The 21,919-nt window shown below is 39.1% G+C and overlaps 1 protein-coding gene across 1 annotated transcript in view; it reads right to left on the bottom strand.

Annotated features, from left to right (window-relative positions):
- Positions 1 to 21,919, bottom strand: part of C5H10orf67 (chromosome 5 C10orf67 homolog) — a 401,727-nt gene that overhangs the window by 218,292 nt on the left and 161,516 nt on the right. Inside the window, exons 8-9 of the mRNA XM_053713953.1 lie at positions 19,335 to 19,400; positions 4,924 to 4,989 (exon numbers count right to left, since the gene is read on the bottom strand). Coding sequence (XP_053569928.1) covers positions 4,924 to 4,989; positions 19,335 to 19,400 — 132 coding nt within the window. The remainder of the gene's footprint in view (positions 1 to 4,923; positions 4,990 to 19,334; positions 19,401 to 21,919) is intronic.

Genomic DNA, 21,919 nt, shown 5'->3' with positions numbered 1-21,919 from the left:
CCTCGGATAGCTGGGATATAGTAGCTAAATCCGACAAATATTTAGATGACTCTAGGTCAAGAGAACTATGTTTAACCTTTCTCTTGCGTTTGTTAGAGCGAGGTAAGGCACTCAAGGCCGCAGACACCGCCGATTGTAACTGTGCGGTAAAGTCCGCTGGAAAAAGGCCCGCTCCAGATGTAGGATTTGTTGAGCCACGGGGAACTGCATGTGGAGCGGGTAATGTAGACAGGGTAATAATTTCTCGGGACCCAGATTTCTGAGAAGTAGACGGCTCAGAAGGGCTAATAGCGCTATGAGTATTAGCAGGCTAGGCTCCCTTCTTAGACTTTAGAACAGTGTTTACGCAAATGGAACAAAATTGAGCAGGTGGGCAAACCACAGCCTCCTCTCAACATAAACAGGAATTATTAATCAGTACAGAAGGAGCAGAACTTTCTAATGTAGTATCAGAGTCCTCCATAGCTATGTATATACCCACAGAAGGACAAGCAAAAGGAAATGCTTTTATTTAAAAAAACGGCAGCTTTATGATCCCAATGGCTGGGGCACTCACCACCTCCTAGACCCAGACAGATAACAGTGAAAACGCTCTCCTCAGGAGTGATGTCTGCAGCAGGATCTTAGGAAAAGAAAGAGACTGCACCCGGTCACGTGATGCGTAAGACAGGACTTCCCCCTGCTATGAAAATAAAAATTTGAAATGAGCTGCGCAACACTTCAAAAACGAAACTGAAACCGGTTTGTTCCAAGCCAAAAAACACAGAGTCTATGAGCCTAAAAAAACTCTCACATTAAGCAGATATAAATCCCCAAGCTGTTCAAATAATCTCCCTGAAGGAGATATTAACCCTTGATCCTATCAAGGTATAAAGGAGCCACACTGTGACCCTGAGCGTTTTTAATGTTTATATATAAAAAAATGGTCTTACCCTCCAGGATCCATGCTGTGGAACAGGCACAGCCTCTCAAGTATGGCAGTCTTGCAGCAGCGCTTCTAACATGGACTTGAGTGTGTAGCAGCAAGCAGTGAAACTCATCAACACCAATTGCTCAGGAGCTGTTAGCGACAGTCTGGATGGATTCGCAAGAAAAACTTTCCCTGCATCTCCAGACTCTAACTTTCATCAATACTCTCACTGTGAGGCTGACATGATTACTTCAAACTCCAGTCCTTTCTTGAAGGGAACATACCCATTACAGGACTATCCAAATCTTCTGCTACTTCTCTGCCACCTCCTATAGTGACAAAAGGCAAATGGCTGGGGGATAGGGGAAGTGGGAGGGATATTTAAGCCTTTGGCTAGGGTGTCTTTGCCTCCTCCTGGTGGCCAGGTGTTGTGTTTCCAAACAGTAAGGAATGAAGTCGTGGACTCTCTCTGCCTTATGGAAGGAAAACGGTCAAATGCATTCAGATAAGAGGTGGCCTTCAAGGGCTTAGAAATTAGCATATGAGCCTACCTAGGTTTAGGTTTCAGTTCAACTAAGAATACCAAGAGAACAAAGCAAATTTGATGATAAAAGTAAATTGTAAAGTTGTGTAAAATTTCATGTCCTATATGAATCATGACAGTTTAATTTTGACTAGACTGTCCCTTTAACAAAATTTAACATTAAACAGAATTTTTACGATTTGCATTAATATACTCTGCTACATATCTAATTTTTGTATTATGGAGACAGTTGGATTTTCTGTTTTGCAAATATGTATTTTGGACATTGTTTTCTAATATATTTAGGGCCAATTATAAATGGAGTGGTTCTGACTGAACAGACAATCAGTAATGCTTGATTTGGTATTACAAATCATTAGTTAATAATCTAACCACAGCTTTAAGTTTACATGACAAAATTACCACATCCTATTACAACTACAAATTTGGAATTCCAAAATCCAGAATTATTCAGTAGTCCAAATTTTTTCATTAATATTTTTATAAAAATGAAATGATTAAAAATAACCATTTTTCCCGCCAGTAAATCATAATCTTCTCTGCCTGGGTCTCTGGTTTTTGTGTTTTAAAATGTAAGTGCTAGTTTATATAACTATTGCTTTACTGATTACAGTACTGTACAATCTTTCTTAAAGGTACAGTCAATTTAAAATTTGTAATTGTTTAAAAAGAAAGATAATCCCTTTATTACTCAATCCCCAGTTTTGCACAGCCAACATGGTTATATTAATACCAGTGGTAAAGCCTGTGTATATGGGCCAAAATGTTTAATGAACGAAATATACCTTTCCCTCTATTCATCTATCCCTCTAATCCCAATCCCTCTGTCCCTATCCCTCTATCCCTATTCCTCTGTCCATATCGCTCTGTCCCTGTCCCTCTGTCTCTATTCCTCTGTCCCTATCCCCTCCGTCCCTATCCCCTCCGTCCCTATCCCCTCCGCCCCTATCCCCTCCGTCCCTATCCCCTCCGTCCCTATCCCCTCCGTCCCTATCCCTCTGTCCCTCTTCCTCTGTCCCTATCCCCTCTGTCCCTATCCCCTCTGTCCCTATCCCCTCTGTCCCTATCCCCTCTGTCCCTATCCCTCTGTCCCTCTTCCTCTATCCCTATCCCCTCTGTCCCTATCCCTCTGTCCCTCTTCCTCTGTTCCTCTCCCTCCCCTCTGTCACTATCCGTATGTCCCTATCCCTCTGTCCCTATCCTTCTGTCACTATCCCTATATCCCTGTCCCTATCCCTCTGTCCCTGTCCCTATCCCTCTATCCCTATTCCTCTGTCCCTCTATCTCTGTCCATATCTCTCTGTCCCTGTCCCTCTGTCCCTATCCCCTCTGTCCCTATCCATTCTGTCCCTATCCCCTCTGTCCCTATCCCTCTGTCCCTATCCCTCTGTCCCTATCCCTCTGTCCCTCTGTCCCTGTCCCTATCCTTCTGTCACTATCCCTCTGCCCCTGATCCCCCCTCAAACAGATCTCTAACCTCCCTAACTATTGCCGTCATCTTAGGTACTGGCAGCTGTCTGCCCTATAAGCCCCTTTTTTTATTCTTTTTTGTTTGAATTTTTTTCTGTAGTGTAGTGGTCCCACCACCTACCCCCCTCCCATTATCACCATTTAGTCCCCCCACCCCCAAACCCCTTTTCTGTAGTGTAGCTGCCCCATCCCTTCCTGTTACTTTAATGTCTGTAGCGTAGGACCCTCACACTCCCTCCGCTGCTGAGCCGCCAACTCGCCCACACCTCCCGCCAGCACTAGCCGATGATAGTTACAGACTGTGACACACACACAGTGTCACCGTCTGTAACGATCAGGCATCTGCCCTCATATGGAAGCGGAGCACCGATCGCGCTCCGACTCCATATGCGGCAGATGCCTGAAGCTTGAAGAGCTCCAGCTCTCGGCTGTAACATAACATCTGAGAGTGCTGGAGCTTCCTGAAGCTGTCTTGCGCAGACGACATTCTTTTGGCTGCACGCACAACTGATGACGGCAACGGATGCGTTACAAACGTGTTTATTGTATAAAATACTTTTAACCTCTGTGATTACCTTGTATTTAAGCCTCTTTTAACAGCCCCCCTGATCACATGATTTTGATTAATTATCTATTGACTTGCATTTTAGCTTTGTTGTGCAGAACCCATGGACATGAGCACAATGTTATCTATATGGCCCACATGAACTAGCAGTCTCCTGTTGTGAAAAGCAAATAAAAAAGCATGTGATTCAGAGGCTGTCTATAGTGGCTTAGAAACAGACAGAAATTTAGAGGATTAAATGTTATAAAGTATATTAATATAACAATGCTGGTTGTGCAAAGCTGGGGAATGGGTAGTAAAGGAGTTATCTAACTTTTCAAACAAAAGTATTACAAATGATTCAAAACTACCTTTAGGCTACATGTATACATTACATAAGATGTTGTTTACGCTTGGTCCCATCCCCTCTCCAATCTCTCACATTTTACAGATCTGATGTACAATTATTCTGAAATCCAAATTATTCCAAAAGCCACATTTTTTCCGATCCCAAGCAGTTTGGATAAAGGTTTTTTTACCTGTACTTATAATGGTAAGCACTAATAAGGATGCTGGACAAATTCACCTTCATATTATGCTCAATCAAATTTTAATTATTTTATTTTTTTAAGTTGGTGTAACCTGGCACTGCGAATCTACCTAACCGCACTGTAATAAATACCTAAAACGCCAGACCCCAACACATTTAACCCCTAAACTGCCACAACCCTCATTATTGTAATAACCCTCAAATTGCAGTGTATACCCACCACTAAAAACTCAACTAAATCCCCTAACCGCTAATAACATCTAAACAGTCAGACTTGCTAACGCAATTAACCCCCATTACTATTATTAACCTCCTAACTATGACAACTCCCAATGCAAACCCCTTATTGCCAAAACCACCATATTAGCCAACAAAATAACTTACATTGTATTTACTGGTTAACCAAGTAACAGGAATGTGCATTAATCCTAATGCTTTATTTCAATTTCAAATCAAAATGCTTGTGACACCTTAGTGAGACGTTACCTATGTGTTTAATGCTTTTGTTTGGATCAAACACATAGCTGTCTAGGGCCAGCAATGCTACAAAATCACATGCTCTAATTTGTATTTGTAGCAGAGTAGCCCATTAACCACTGTTTAGAGACAGATTGGCAAGGCCAACATTTTTGTCATAGTTTAAAGATAAATAGAAAGAGGTCTTGTTGGAGAAATAACGCTTTATATATAGTTACTTTTGGGTGACTTTGATATATGTAGTTAATAATGGAGGTATGGAGGTTTAGGCTGAAATATTATGATGTTTTAACAAACAGAGCGGCTAAAAAAGGTGCATATTAATTTTTTAAATAAGAATAAATTATGATAGTTCTTAGCTACATTGTATCAGGGAGGAGTAATACACTTTAAAATATAAATATGCTTCCCAAAGATTCTGAATCTACCTCACTTTCTTTCTCCTGCATTGTTGTTTTAATGGTGGTTTCAAACTCTTCTTTTTGCTTCTGTAGCTGCAAAAAATAAATAAAAAAGTTACAATATTTTTATTATTTTTACAGCATTTTACAAATAAATCAAGTATGAAACCTGATTTATACTAACAGCTAAATCAATATCTTCACCCTCAAAGTAGAACCATATCAGTCCTGGGGGGTATATAGTCTCTGAGCCATAGGAAAAGACTCCAATCAGAGTTTTAAGAGGGTGGAAATTCCACTTCTACATCTATTTCTCCCCTTCTTGTCTGAGTCAGTTCACATGCAGACACGCAAAAAACAAAATGTATGCTTACCTGAAAAATGTATTTATTTACAGATATGGTGAGTCCACGGCTTGACTAAGTACTATTGGGAATATCACTCCTGGCCAGCAGGAGGAGGCAAAGAGCACCACAGGTAAACTGCTAAGTATCACTCCCTTACCCACAACCCCCAGTCATTTGACCAAAGGGAAATGGAGAAAAATGAGAAACACAAGGTGAAGAGCTGCCTGAGGTTAAAGTCAAAAGAACAACTGTCTTAAAATAAAGGGTGGGGCCGGGGACTCACCATATCCAGAAAGAATTACATTTATCAGGTAAGCATACATTTAGTTTTTCTTTCCTAAGATATGGTGAGTCCACAGCTTGATTAATTACTGTTGGGAACCAATACCCAAGCTAGAGGACACAGATAAATAGGGAGGTACAAGACAGGCAGTCCAAAACAGAAGGCACCACCGCTTGAAGAACATTTCTCCCAAAAGAAGCCTCAGCCGAAGCAAAAATGTCAAATTTGGAAAAAGTATGTAGAGAAGACCAAGTTGCAGCCTTGCAAATTTGTTCCACAGAAGCTTCATTTTTGAAAGCTCAAGAAGAGCCAAACAAATTCTACTTCATAACCAAAAAGAAAGAGTAGTAGCAGTAGCTTTCTGACCTTTACGTTTCCCAGAGAAACAGACAAAGAGGACTGGCGAAAATCCTTAGTCGCCTGTAAGTAGAATTTAAGAGCACGTACAACATCCAAATTGTGTAACAAACGTTCTTTGGAAGAAGAAGGATTAGGACACAGAGCGGGAACAACAATTTCCTGATTGATATTTCTATTAGAAACAACCTTAGAAAGGAAACCTAACTTTGTACGAAGAACCGCCTTATCAGCATGAAAAATAAGATAAGGGGAATCACACTGCAGAGCTGAGAGGTCCGAGACTCTTCGAGCAGAAGAGATAGCAACAAGAAACAAAACCTTCCAAGATAACAACTTAATGTCTGTGGAATGCAACGGCTCAAACGGAGCCAGCTGTAAAACTAGAGAAAAAAGTTAAGGCTCCAAGAAGGAACAACAGACTTAAAGACAGGCCTGATTTTGACCAAGGCCTGACAAAAAGATTGCAAATCTGGCACATCCGCCAAACGTTTATGTAGAAAAACTGATAAAGCAGAAATCTGGCACTTCAGGGTACTGACTGACAATCCCTTTTCCAGGTCTTCCTGAAGAAAAGATAAAATTCTAGGAATTATAATTCTACTCCAAGAGTAGCCCTTGAATTCACACCAATAAAGGTATTTACGCCATATCTTATAGTAAATCTTTCTAGTAACCCGCTTGCGGGCCTGAATCATTGTCTCAATAACCGACTCAGAGAAACCATGCTTAGACAGAATTAAGCGTTCAATCTTTAAGCAGTCAGCTTCAGAGAATTGAGATTTGGATGAAGGAAGGGACCCTGAATCAGGAGGTCCTTCCTCAGAGGTAGTCTTCAAGGTGGGAGAGATGACATCTCCACTAGGTCTGCAAACCAGATCCTGCGAGGCCACACAGGGTCTATTAGAATCACTGACACCCTCTCCTGTTTGATACGAGCAATGACTTGTGGAAGGTGAGCAAAAAGAGGAAACAGGTATGCCAACCTGAAAACCCAAGGAACCGCCAGAACGGCCTGCGGATCTCTTGACCTTGAATCGTACCTTGGAAGCTTGGTGTTCTGATGGGACACCATCAGATCTAACTCTGGCACCCCCCATTTGAGGACTAAGCTGGAAAACACCTCCGGATGGAGTTCCCACTCCCCGGGATGAAAAGTCTGTCTGCTCAGAAAATCTGCTTCCCAGTTGTCTACTCCTGGAATGTGGATGGCAGATAAACAGCAATTGTGAGTCTCTGCCCACGGAAGAATCCGAGTAACCTCCTTCATGGCTAAGGAACTCCAAGGTCCTCCCTGGTGATTGATGTAAGCCACAGAGGTTATGTTGTCTGACTGGAACCTGATAAACTGGGCTGAGGACAACTGAAGCCAAGCTAATAGAGCATTGTAAATCACCCTTAACTCCAGGATGTTGATGGGAAGAGCAGACTCCTCCCGAGTCCAAAAGGCCTGAGCTTTTAACGAGTTCCAGGCTGCTCCCCAGCCCAGCCGTGGTCACGAGCACCCAGGAAGGTCTCCGAAAGCATGTGCCCTAAGACAGATGTTCCTGAAAAATCCACCATGGAAGAGAGTCCCTTGATGACTGATCTAACTCTATTCTCTGAGATAGATCCGCATGGTCGCCATTCCATTTTCTGAGCATGCACAACTGGAGAGCTCTCAAATGGAATTGAGCAAAAGGAATAATGTCCATGGAAGCCACCATCAGACCGATTACCTCCATACATTGAGCCACTGAAGGATGAGCAGAAGCCTGAAGAGAGAGGCAAGAGGAAATTATTTTGTTTTTCCTGACCTCTGTCAGAAAAATCTTCATCAATAGAGAATCTATTATGGTCCCTAAGAACACTACTCTTGTAGCAGGGGAAAGGGAGCTTTTTTCCAGATTCACATTCTATCCATGGGAACGAAGAAAAGACAACAATATCTCTGTGTGAGATTTTGCTTGTTGAAAAGATGGTGCCTGAACCAATATGTCGTCCAGATAGGGTGCCACAGCAATTCCACGAGAATGGATCACTGCCAAAAGAGCACCCAGAACCTTTGAAAAAATTCTGGGAAAGGGCCACAAAATGGAAATGTTTGTCCTGAAAGGAAAATCTCAGGAATCTGTGATGGTCCCTGTGAATAGGAACATGAAGATACACATCTTTTAGGTCTATGGTTGTCATGAACTGACCCTCTTTTACTAAAGGAAGAATGGAGCGTATAGTCTCCATCTTGTAGGATGGAACTTTGAGAAACTTGTTAGTCCTGCACTTCAGTTATTTCCAGGACAAATACTTTACCTGCTGCCTGTTTACAAGTTTGTTCCCTGTATTGTGCAAATCCTGCACTTCAGTTATTACCAGGACAAAGACTTTACCATTAAACCTGCTACTTGTTTACAAGTTTGTTTTCCTGCTTTGTGCAAATCCTGTAATTCAGTTATTACCAGGAGAAAGACTTTCCTTTGGAATCTGCATCTCTGCTTACTTTCTTTATTTCCACTCCTGCCGTATGTGGACTTAACATACCTGAATAGCACATTTAAAATACCCTGCAGGTATTTGTTCAAAGTATTTTGTTTAAATAAATCTGTTATAATTTCAATCTATATGGCTTCTACTAATCTTCATTTAAAGCAACTGTTCCAGACAATGAGGCTCTTAAAAAACATCCTGAGACAGAACATGACACCATGGGATCCTTAAAAGAGCAGCAGAGAGTAGTGGTTCTCTTAGCCAGAGTGGAAATGGCCCCTTCAACTTTGGGTACAGTATACCAAGGGTCTTTAATAGTCCTCGACAGGAAACATTTTCTTAAAAATGGGAGACGGGGAAAAAGACACCCCTGGTTTCTCCCATTCCTGTGAGATAATCTCCCTACCACGATCCGGCACAGGAAAAACCTCTTAAGTGGAAGGCACATCAAAGAAACTATTAAGTTTACTAGATTTCTTAGGAGTGACAACGATAGGTGTATCAGTCATCGAAAGTTGCTAAAACCGCCTTTAACAACACATGAAGGTGTTCAAGCTTAAATCTGAAGGATACCACACCTCAGTCTCAGAAGAAGGAATTATACTGTCCGAATCTGAGATTTCATCCTTAGAAAGTCTCAATGTATCTTCCTCATCAGACTTATGAGAAAGGGCAACTTGGGAAGCAGAACTGAGGACAGGCACCTTACTTTCTGAATTTCTAGATTTCCTATTGCATTGTTCCTGTAATCAGGAGAAAGCTGAGGTATTATTTTAACAGCATCATCCTGAAAGACATTAGGCTCAAAAATGTTACCTTTATTTTGCAAGGTTTTCTTGACACATGAAGAACAAAATTGCACAGGAGCTGCAATTTGTGCATCTAAACATAATAAGCATGAATTAATGAGAGCAGGTTCTTGCTCCATATCAGACATGTTGTGAAACAGTAAATAAACTTGTACAGATAAGTTTCAAAGATTTTAATATTCAATTAAAATATGCCAAGGAAAAAATATACTTTAAATTTTATCCCAAATTGGGATCGATCCCAAGCTAAAATTATGTGAGAAAAGTAAAAAAAAAAACATTTAATAAATATCAAATAAACTTCTAAAATACCCCTCAGGCAACCCCACACCTCAATTACTGAGGTGCCTTACAGCTACCAATTAAGACCGGATCACCCAGAAATGGGGAAAAACAACTTTTTCCTCAGAAACGTTATGAAGTAAAGCCGCAACTGCCGATCTCAAATTACTGCTGTGACACAGAGAGGCACTACTCACTACAGCAGCCCGGTAAGCTAAGTAATAGAAAATTCAGCCTGTCCAGCATGTAGACAGTTACAAGGTATGAGAGGACACAGTTCCTCACAGAGACCTTTGAAAAAGAAAGAACAGAGTAGACAACTCTGGCTTTATAAACTAGGGCAGCAATTGTTAGGAAAATGCAGTAAGTACCTCTTTACAAGTTCCTAACTGCTTTAAAGCCACCACTACCCGACTGCAAGAAATGACGTGGAATACGGCTATACCCCGAAACTTGCTTGTAGATGAAATCCAAAATTTTCTTCAGACACCTAAACTTCACCTACTCCCTGCACTGAAGGCAAAGAGAATGACTGGGGGTTGTGGGTAAGGGAGTGATACTTAGCAGTTTAACTGTGGTGCTCTTTGCCTCCTCCTGCTGGCCAGAAGTGATATTCCCAACAGCAATTACTCAAGCCGTGGTCTCGCCATATCTTAGGAACGAAAAATATATTTGGGGAGAGTAAAAAAGGAGGTTTACCTTGAACACACAGAGAAAACTTTGTGCCATACAGGTTAGGCCTTCATATAAAAACTGAGTTATTGGTAAGAACACATCTGGTCTTGTCTCACACTCACATAGAACCATACCAGTGCGGGTGTGTCAGTATCCATGCTTGATTATATTAATACAGCTTTAGGCAAAAAAAAAAAAAAATCTTCCTAGGTTTCAGAAACCAAGGTTCATTTTACCAAATGCTGATTGTGCTGACTCAAATACATTACAATACTACATATAGTGAAATAACGGGAGAAAACTGTTCAATTGACAAACTCAGGAAGCGTCAACTAAACAAAACCCTTACCATAAACAAAATTTTGGGAGCTTTCTGGCCCTGCCAGGTGCTAGAATGGAAGGCAAAAAAAATCAGGCTTCCTAACTTCCTTAGTACCTTTCAAAAAAATAAAAAAAGTTCTGATAATCAAACAGTGTAGAAAATCTTTGTTTGTTCAAGAAATCAGACAGAATGATGAAAGAAAAAAATTCAGAAAACCTACAAAGCTCATAAAATTATCTACTACTGATGGAAAACAAGATAAAGAGAAAGACAAAGGGCTAGATTACAAGTGAGGCCCAAATAATTTTGCTGGCGCAAAGGTGTTTTTGCGAGCCATTTTCATTCCGCTGATATTACAAGTGGAGCGAAATCGTGATTGCGCTAGCGCAATCGCCCTTTACACTTCAATCATTACCGTGATCTCAGAGCTGTGGTAAACCGTTTTCCAAAACAAAAAAGTTGCACAAAACACTTAAAAAATATATTACAAAGTACAGTTACACTCATATTAACAATGTATAATAAAACTTATTTAAAAAAAATATTGCACAAAAAAGTTATAAAAGCTCAAAAATATGAGCTCTCAGGTGTTAGAAAAGAAAAGGCAGGCAAAGGGCTTTAACATTGAGACACATATATATATATACATTTTTAAAGATGTATTTGTATGTATATACAATCGTATGCAATAGTTTAGGCACCCCTGACAATTTCCATGATTTTCATTTATAAATAATTAGGTGTTTAGATCAGCAATTTCATTTTGATCTATCAAATAACTTAAGGACACAGTAATATTTCAGTAGTGAAATGAGGTTTATTGGATTAACAGAAAATGTGCAATATGCATCAAAACGAAATTAGACAGGTGCATAAATTTTGGCACCCCAACAGAAATATTGCATCAATATTTAGTAGAGCCTCCTTTAGCAGTAATAACAGCCTCTAGATGCTTCCAATAGCCTGTAATGAATGTCTGGATTCTGGATGAAGGTATTTTGGACCATTCCTCCTTGCAAAACATCTCCAGTTCAGTTAGGTTTGATGGTTGCCGAGCATGGACAGCCCGCTTCAAATCACCCCAAAGATTTTCAATGATATTCTGGTCTGGGAACTGGGATGGCCATTCCAGAACATTGTATCTGTTCCTCTGCATAAATGCCAGAGTAGATTTTGAGCAGTGTTTTGGGTCGTTGTCTTGTTGAAATATCCAGCCCCGGCGTAACTTCAACTTTGTGACTGATTCCTCAACATTATTCTCAAGTATCTGCTGATATTGAGTGGAATCCATGCGACCCTCAACTTTAACAAGATTCCCAGTACCGGCACTGGCCACACAGCCCCACAGCATGATGGAACATCCACCAAATTTTACTGTGGGGTGCGTTTGCATACCTCAAGGGACTCTGTTTGTGGCGTGTGTACAGAAAAGGCTTCTTCCACATCACTCTCCCATACAGCTTCTCCTTGTGCAAAGTGTGCTGAATTGTTGATCGATGCACAGTGACACCATCTGCAGCAAGATGATGTTGGAGGTGTTTGGAGGTGGTCTGTGGGCTGTTTTTGACCGTTCTCACCATCCTTTGCCTTTGCCTCTCCGATATTTTACTTGGCCTGCCACTTCTGACCTTAACAAGAACTGTGCCTGTGGTCTTCCATTTCCTCACTATGTTTCTCACAGTGGACACTGACAGCTTAAATCTCTGTGATAGCTTTTTGAAGCCTTCCCCTAAACCATAATGTTGAACAATCTTTGTTTTCAGGTCATTTGAGAGTTGTTTTGAGGCCCCCATGTTGCCACTCTTCAGAGGAGAGTCAAAGAGAACAACAACTTGCAATTGGCCACCTTAAATTCCTTTCCTCATGATTGGATGTGCCAGTCTATGAAGTTCAAGGCTTAATGGGCTCACCAAATCAGTTGTGTGTTCCAATTAATCAGTGCTAGGTAGTTACAGGTATTCAAATCAACAAAATAACAAGGGTGCCCAAATTTATGAAGCTGTCTAATTTCATTTTGATGCATATTGCACATTTTCTGTTAATCCAATAAACCTAATTTCACTACTGAAATATTACTGTGTCCTTCAGTTATTTGATAGATCAAAATGAAATTTCTGATCCAAACAACCAATTATTTATAAATGAAAATCATGGAAATTGTCAGGGGTGCCTAAACTTTTGCATACGACTGTATATATATATATATATATATATGTTTATATATGTGTATATATAAAAACATAAATATATATGTACAAACATATATACATATATATAAGTGCATTATATCCCTTTGCAATTAAGCAGATAAAAACATGATAAAACATATTTATGCAATATTCATATTTAATAAAGATTTTAACTATGTATTTACTTTAAATATTTCACATTTACTAATGCGAATATGCTATGTTGTATGCGCGATGGGTGTTTGTATTTTTCCCAAGAATTTTTTTTCCAATTGACTTCTATGGGGAATGCGAAAAGGCAATGGAGTTTCCATGATCTCAGGCCTTAGGTTTTTTTCCACTTTTTTCCTCTATTGATCTCTAGCGGGGAATACATGCACGAGCACGCAAATACTTAAGTTAGTTTTTTGCTGCATTCGGGTTAATGCTAGTTCAAAATACATTTTTTTTTAACTTGTAATAACAGTGCAAGCCGAATAGCGCAAAAAGCTATATGCTAGCAGTGTTTTCTCTTACATAAAAAAAATACTGCGCCACTTGTAATCTAGCCCACAGAATGTCCAGTTTAGAAATTTAAAAGATTACAACTTGAAAATTATATTCTATGCTCGAGCGCAACCCGAAACTGCGTTAGAATATTTAGTAGAGGTGTGCGTTTGGCAGTTTCATTCACTGACAAATGTGGAAGTCTGAGGCTGCTTTTGGTATTCGTCTCTTTTTGGAGTTGAATATCCTCTTGAGAAAGTGAAACACACTAAGATCTGTGCAAAGAGACAAATACCAAAAGCAGCCTCCGACTTCCACATTCAGCAGTGAATAATACTGCAAAACACACATCTCTAATAGTCAGTGCGACTTCAGTAAACTGTAAAAGTAAAAAAAAAGTTGCACAAAACACATCAAAAACACATTAAAATAAAATATTATACGCATTAAAACACTTTTTTTTATAAAAAATAGAATACATGTTAAAAAGGGTTAATATAGATATGGAATGTCTATATATGTGTATTTATACATATCTATATATGTGTATACATGTGTATTTATGTGTTTATATGTGTAAATTTGTATGTGCACTCATACACATATAACACATATATACAAATATAAGTATATATACTTTTGAGCCCTTCTCAGTCAAATACCTTGAAACCATTTTTATTATTTTTTAATTTGGTTTTGAAGGAAATGCTTGAAATTCCTGTTAATGTTATTTATTTAGAAGAAAAATGTTATTTTTATTTTCAAACATACAATATATATCTATATCTGTATATATTCATATAAATATATGGGTCTATCTATCGCTTTAAAAATAAAAAGTACATTTTCTTTTAAGTGAAGAACATGGAAATGTAAAGTATTTCTAACTCACTTCATGTTTAGTGCAGTTCGTTGGTCTAACATGGTGTCAGGTTACTGCACGAGCAATAACTGTTAGGCGTTTTTTTTTACAGAGCACCCCATAGAAGTCTATGGAGAGAGGAACTTAGCATGATTGCGATACCCTAAAGTCCTGAAGTTAGCGGGCATCAGTCTTTCGCTTGTGCACTAACTTTACTTTCAACTTGTAATACCAATGCTAACCCATCCAGGATAATTTTTACTTTGAGCACAGTTAGCGCTCAAGCAAAAAAAGCTGTTTAGCCCGCCACTTGTAATCGGGCCCACTGTGGACTCCAATTATTAAGATGCAAACTCAGCTTCAGGGCATTAGTGATTCAGGCTTGTGCAATCTGTTTGGGGTGATTGACAGCCCCTGCTCGGTGGCATTGCGTAAGCAGTGGCTACAAATTGTTAAAAAGATACTCTGATACACTTTCAGTGCACATAAACTGTTTACAACTGCATCTAAATTGCATGTACTAAACTTTTAAGGAAAACATAAATGTGTGGACATAACTAGTCAAGGGTTGGAAAAGATACTGCAGGGAAAATGAAGACATATACAGAGCCATTATACCTAGTTACCACACATAAAATAAACATACAACAGGATCTCCAAAACTGGACCTTCTGGATAGGCAAAGGTCTTAAAAGTAAGAGAAGAAGTAAAAGAAATGCCAGGTTTCTCCCATTCCCTCGTCACAAGCTCAGATACTAAAGTTGGTACTGGAAAAGTATCTGGCACTTTAGACTTTGGTCTAAAAATCATATCTAGTTTCTGTACAGGCTTACTCTCTTTATTTCTGGAATCCTGGACACTCAGAGTCTTTAAAACCTAGAAAGTAAAGTCATCCGTGTCTGCATACGATCCAGGACTTGAGTCATCAGTGGATATCTCCCCATCAGAGGGCAAAGGAGAATCCTCAGACTCCCTAGCATTCTGTGCTGGAGTAATGTCCTTAGAAGAGTCAGAAGATATATGCTTGGTTTTACGCTTACTTTACTTGCAGATGGGAGAGCAGCCATAGCCTCTGACACCGCAGATTGCAAACAGTCCGTAAAACAAGGCACAAACTCCTTCACACCTTCCTTTACAGCAACAACCTGAGATTGACCTACAGACATGGTCATCTGGGTTGACTGTGACTGTAAAACTGATGTTAAACAGTGATTACCAAGTTGTGCAGGCGGGCACATTGTTGACAGTTTGCAAAGTAAGCATTTGTTAGTAACTATCACAGGTTCCTGAGATTCCCTCTCAGAAGTATTAGAACTCATAGGGACATTTGTGGAATGCTCCATAATGTACCCCAATAAGTACCAGAGACTGTGATGTTGGTACTATTTATAAGAATGTAATAATTCTAAGTAGCAAAAATATTCTATATACTGTAGGTACTGAGAAAATGCTAATATGCTCAATGTTCAATTGAAATAATTATTTGCACCTCACAAATATGTAATAGAAATCCAAATTTTACTGTAACAGTAGATTTGGACATTTTTTAATGTCAGTGTGCAAAAATATTCTTAGCTAGATATGGGTATAGGCCAGTACCTTGACCTAGCCCCACTCGGCCGGCACTACCTGATGCCCTGAGGCTTCCAAAGGATCAGGTATAATCTGGTGGCATGAGAGCTGCAGGATCTTTTCATCCGTCTGAGGACAAGCAGCAGAATAAAGAGAGGAGCCGTGAGCACGTCAACCCCCCTCCCCCCACAAACTTCTGTAACGGTGCACTTGTGGTCTCAACTGGGAGACCGGAGCGCTGACTGTAGTCCCTGAAGAGGGACAGGATGCCCAAAAGTGCACAATACACAGGCCCCACCGGAATATTAATAAAGTATTGCCCAAGACTCCAAAATTGAGCCACACGAAACATTTAACCTGTGCCGAACCAAACATGCACTACTAACTAAGCAGCAAAAGGTAACACTTACATGCCCCTTATTGTAGCCCCAGGGCAGAAAGCAAATAAGGTACATACTCTAGCCATGAGGCAGAGGAATTTAACCGCTAGCCCAGTGGAATGATCTCTACCAGAGACATTGTACCATAGCTAGCCCAGGGGAATGACCTCTGCCAGTGACATTACACCCCCTTAGCAGTACCCTCCTAATCCATCTCTTCTAGGAACTATCCATTAAGGGAAAAACTTTCTTCAATGAAGAGCACCTCTTTCCATGCCTATCTCCTTGATGAGGCAAAGAAATACAGTGAGAGAGAAAAGGGAAAAATATTAAAGCTTTAGTGTGGGGTTATTTGCCTCCTCCAGGTGGCCAGGTAATGTAATTCCCAAGCGTAAAGAATCCACTCGTGGACTCTCACAACCAATAAAAATAAATAAATATCTAATTAAACTGTATGATCCTGAGGAATCAAACAAAGTAAAAAAGCAAAAGTTCCTATATAAATCATGTGCACTGCTATTTATACAAATGGCAACTCCACCCTATTTAAAAAATAAAAATCTTCCTAAAGTACTTCCTTTCCTTTACTGAGCTTTGGTTGCTCTTTCTGCAAGAATTAGGTTAAATATGTTACAATTCAGGCTAAGAAAATGTGCAACATGCCATGGGCATTCTTTATTTATCTCAATATGATGCCACAAAGCCATTTATGCCTAGCTGTATGCCCTCACCAGTTGCTTTCAGAGAAAGCTCCTATTGTAATCCTGAAGTATCGTTTTTCATTAATTTCTATGACAGGGAGCTCAACAATAAATGATGCTGAGTCTAACAAAACAAAATAAGCAGAATCTCCATGACTTGGCACAGAGTTTGACAAGCGGCAAGAAAGTGAATCTTAACATATCTAAAGATGTATTGATTTATTATGAGCAACGTCTTTTACTTCTCAACAGTGTCATATTCTTTTGGAGCACGCTGACTGTTGAGCACAAGCTGAGTTTTATTTCATATGATAAACAAGAGAGGTAGTTTATAGTCACAAAGGCATCTGCACTAGCGTTAACCACTGCAAGAGTTACATAGGGACGTCCCATCAGAATGAAGCTGCACAGTGGAAAAACAAATGCTATATAAAAACTACTTTTGTACATGATGTATATTTACAAAACAATAACACTAAATTCTTATTTTGCCATTAATGCCACTAAGTGGTTGGAATGGTAGTTTGCTAATTAAATACATATGTTGTTTATTTATTTTCACTTTGGATAAATCAATATGTTATTCAAGGGATTGACGTTTTAATTTAATATTTGGGATGTATGACAATTGAAAAAACATTAGCTGCAAAAAGCTTTTGTCATTTTCCTTTCAATATACCTTTTATTTTCCATGATAATAACCTGTATAACAATGAGGAAACATTGCAGGACTGTTCTAATGTTCTGTACTAAACAATGCCCGCTAGCTTAGGTTAACATTCTCACACATACATGTCTCGCCTCTCATTCACTAGCAAGATGAGCAGAAATATACTGCACTTACTGTGAAACGTAGTTTACATATAGATTATACACAATCCATTCTTATATTTACAAAACGTACATTATATGTTGTTTTAAAAATATGCAGCCTCCACACAATGAGGCCTATTTATCAAAGGTCTTGCCGACCTGATCCGACAGTGCGGATCAGGTTGGCAAGACCTCGCTGAATGCGGAGAGCAATACGCTCTCCGTATTCAGCATTGCACCAGCAGCTCTTGTGTAGCGATTCCTGTCCGCCTGCTCAGAGCAGACGGACAGGGTTATGGAGCAGCGGTCTTTAGACCGCTGCTTCATAGCTGCTGTTTCTGGCGAGTCTGAAGACTTGCCAGAAACACGGGCCCTCAAGCTCCATACGGAGCTTGATAAATGGGCCTCAATGTGCTCGGAATGATGCAAAACTGGTGAAACAGAAATTAACGTTTCTCAACAGACACAGTGGTTGTTTAATTATCTAAACTTCATTATAATAGCTATAATATCCTGCCATCCCTTGCATGCTCACTGAATTCTCTAAGAAAAGGGGAGGAACCTGACAAAAAGCACCCAGCACTGATAGCAACAACTGAAATGACCCTGTTTTTACAGTATTTTACCTTGAATTCATTCCCAGTTTCACAAACATTTACTTTCCCTTCAGTTTTAGAAGCACATTGTGGTGCGCTTTCGCTAGAGAGAAAATACCACCAGAAGTAACTTTTAAAGTGCAAAGATGAAATGTAATGGTCTGTGTGTTAGCGAAAACCAAAGCGTGCTAACTTCAGATATCGTGACTGCATTAACTTACACATAGGGGCATATTTATGACTGTGCGAGCGGACATGATCCGATATAACGGATCATGTCCGCTGCACATCGATAAATGCCGACAGCATACGCTCTCTGCATTCATCATTGCACCAGCAGTTCATGTGAACTGCTGGTGCAATGCCGCCCCCTGCAGATTTGCGGCCAATCAGCCGCTAGCAGGGGGTGCCAATCTATCTGATCGTATTCGATCGGGTTGATTTCCGGCGATTTCTTTAGACCGCTGCTTCATAACTTCTGTTTCCGGCGAGCCTTCCGTAGGGAGCTTGATAAATATTCCCCATAGAATTCAATGGAGCATGTTATTAAAAAACAAACATAAAAAACTATCACGTATTGCTCCCGTGCTAACCCTACCCCATTTGACCAAATGCATTCAACCCAAAGTGAGGACTCTGCATTGTCTATCTATCTGTGTATATATGTATGTATATACATAAATACACATGTGAGCAAAACCTGACAGGAGTATACTAATTCTTCATGTGCACTAACCTAACATGAGTTATATTAAGGTGCATTATGTATTTATTAAATATAAAATATTGAAAATAACTATTTATTTAAATGTACTTATGTTGTGTTTGTTTGTTTTTAAGTCTTAGCCTTTACGCAAGGTCATTAGTCGCGCTAACTTGACGCATGTTAAATTCGATTGTTCTCGAGCAAACGTATTTACTTTCAGCTTGTAATATTGCGCCCGTGCTAATGGTAGCATGCCACTTGTAATCTAGCCCTCTATTGGTTAATAAAATAGTGATGCTACTGCTGTCCTCTATTGGTATCCATATGTAAAGCAGCATTGATTGATCATTGAGGAATTAAATCATTAAAAAAAAGATGTGATAAAACTACAAATCAAACATACTAAAGTTTGATGATGGAAACGGCCCTATTTTCAAAGGGAGGCGTAGATAACACGAGGTATTACCTGTATGTTTCAGCTTTACAGTTAAATACACATAACACAAAATTACAAATTTGCATCCTTTGAGGTATTACGATTTATAGCTATTATGGTTTTATTGGCTGACATAAAACATACTTCTAGCAATCTTACCAATGCAACAGAAGCACTTTTTTCATTTTCTAGTTCCATTTTCAGCTTTTCTTGATCTGAAACAAGCTAAAACAGAGACAAGAAAGATAAGTAAATATCACAAATGCACCACAAATAGCAAACATTTGTGAATTTAGCTGACACTGTCAGATGTACTAAACATTTAAACAGATTTACTAAGGGCTAGAGTACGAGTGGCACGCTGACTGTAGCATAATCTAGCGCTAGATCAGAGCCATTAAACCATTTCACTAGGGGTCATATAGACATTTTTGTCACTTGCAGGGCTGCTAAGACAATTTTATAAATGCCATTCATTGGGGGGGAAATTATATTGAGTAATTACACATGGACAGATGAGCAACACTTTAGTTAGATATATGTAATTTGTCATGTAATTTTAACACAAGCAAGGCCCCAACTCTATGTGTTTAACCCATGTAAAGGGGTTAAACACATAATTAAAGTATTACTCAGGAGTCACAGAGCACTGCTGGCTCAATTAGCAGCCAAAGCACACAACACAACTGTGCAACTATCGCTTCTGACTGAGTGACCAGTAGTTTCTGCTTTGCACCAGAAGTGCTCTGCGGCTCCCTAGCAGTACTTTAACTATATGTTTAACCCCTTTGCGGGGTTAATCAAATAGTTGGGGGTCATTAGTGTTAAAATGACATTCTCTTGCGAATAAGAGCATTTCATTTTTTTTGCATAATAATGACCCTTTAAAGGTACAGAAAAATCTTCAAGATATTTTTGTAGTTAAGAGGAGCTGTTAAAGGGACAGTCAAGTCCAAAAAAACTTTCATTTTTCAAATAGGGCATGTAATTTTAAACAACTTTCCAATTTACTTTTATCAACATTTTTGCTTTGTTCTCTTGGTATTCTAGTTGAAAGCAAACCTAGGAAGGCTCATATGATAATTTATAAGCCCTTGAAGGCCGGCTCTATTTTATTTACTTTTCACAGCAGGGGAGAGCTAGCTCATGTAGGCCATATAGATAGCATTGTGATCACACACGTAGCTTGTGGCAGACACTGCAATAATTGGCTAAAATGCAAGTCAATAGATAATAACTAAAAGTCATGTGATTAGGGGCGGTCAGAAGATGCTTAGATACAAGTTAGTCACAGAAGTAAAAAGTGTATTAATATAACTGTTGGTTTTGCAAAACTGGGGAATGGGTAATAAAGGGATTATGTATCTTTTTAAACAACAAAAATTCTGGTGTTGACTGTCCCTTTAAGTACGTAATTAGAATGGGATCTGGCCCAATGTTTATGATTAACGAATGGGAGTGACTACACAGCATTACATTTTTCATATTATTTCTTTCTTAACCAAAGAGAATAAAGTCATTCAATTTAAAATCTCATATCTGATTATTTTGTTTATCAGTATAAGATGCTGAAGTCTGTGTAAATTATAGCACCTGATGGGATGTGTGAAATGTTTCTAATGATGTTTAAATATCTCTGATTTAAAAGGAATAGTAAAGACAAAATGACATTGTTTAGACAGAGCATGCAATTTACAAAAAACTTCCCAATTTACTTCTATGATCAGATTTGCATTGTTTTCTCTGTATCCTTTGCTGAAGAGTAAACCTGGGTAGGTGCATAGGAGCTCAGGAGTGTGCACATGCTTATAGCACTCTATGGCAGCAGTTTTTAAAACAATATTTGTAGCAATGTTTTACAATGTTGCAGACACTGCTACCATAGGGCCAAATTACAAGTGGCGCACTATTTAGTGCTTTCACTCATGCACAAACCCCGCCAGAAGTTAACTTTTAACGCAAGTGGGTTAAAACCTGTATTAGAAATTGACAGTAAATGGTTTGTGCACGAGCAAAGCCTGACGCATGGTAACTTTAGGACTTCGTATATGGCGACCGCGTTACCTTCTTCTCCCAATAGACTTCAATGGGTTATTAAAAAAAAGAAACACTTATCACCCGCGTGCTAGCCCCGCCACATTTGATCAAGTGCATTCAACCCCACCTATGTTATGAATGTTTTACATACCAATGTTCTTCACCTTGAAGAAAATTTTATTTTCATTTAAAGTAAATACACATTAAAAACACATTATTAAATATTTGAATAAAAATATATATTTTTTATGTTTAAAGGTATTTGACTGGAAAGGGCTCCAAAGTATATACATATTTATATATGTGTATAAATGTGTTTATATGTGTATACATAGCACGCTCAATACATGTGAATGTATATATACCTAAGGTTAGCGTGCCACATGTAATCTAGCACATAGAGTGCTAAAGACACGTGCACTCTTTAAAGAATGATACAAAGAGAATGAAGCAAATTTGGTAATAGAAGTGTTTTTTTAAATAAATGTTCTAGCTGAAATATGAAAGTTTGATGTCACTGTTCATAATGAGAGTCTCACTATTTTGATTTTTCTATTTTTAGGTCCTCAAAAGTCCTCAGATGTATTCTTTACAGTTCTCTCTGGTGCATCATGGGCTTGCTGTATAATCACAAAGCGCTTGATCCCGCCATTCACCTTTAAGGGACACAGAACCCAAATTTTTTTCTTTCATGAATCAGATAGAGC

The sequence above is a fragment of the Bombina bombina genome, chromosome 5 (assembly GCF_027579735.1).
Source record: "Bombina bombina isolate aBomBom1 chromosome 5, aBomBom1.pri, whole genome shotgun sequence".
Lineage (NCBI taxonomy): Eukaryota > Metazoa > Chordata > Amphibia > Anura > Bombinatoridae > Bombina > Bombina bombina.
This window is presented reverse-complemented; position numbering and strand designations above follow the sequence as displayed.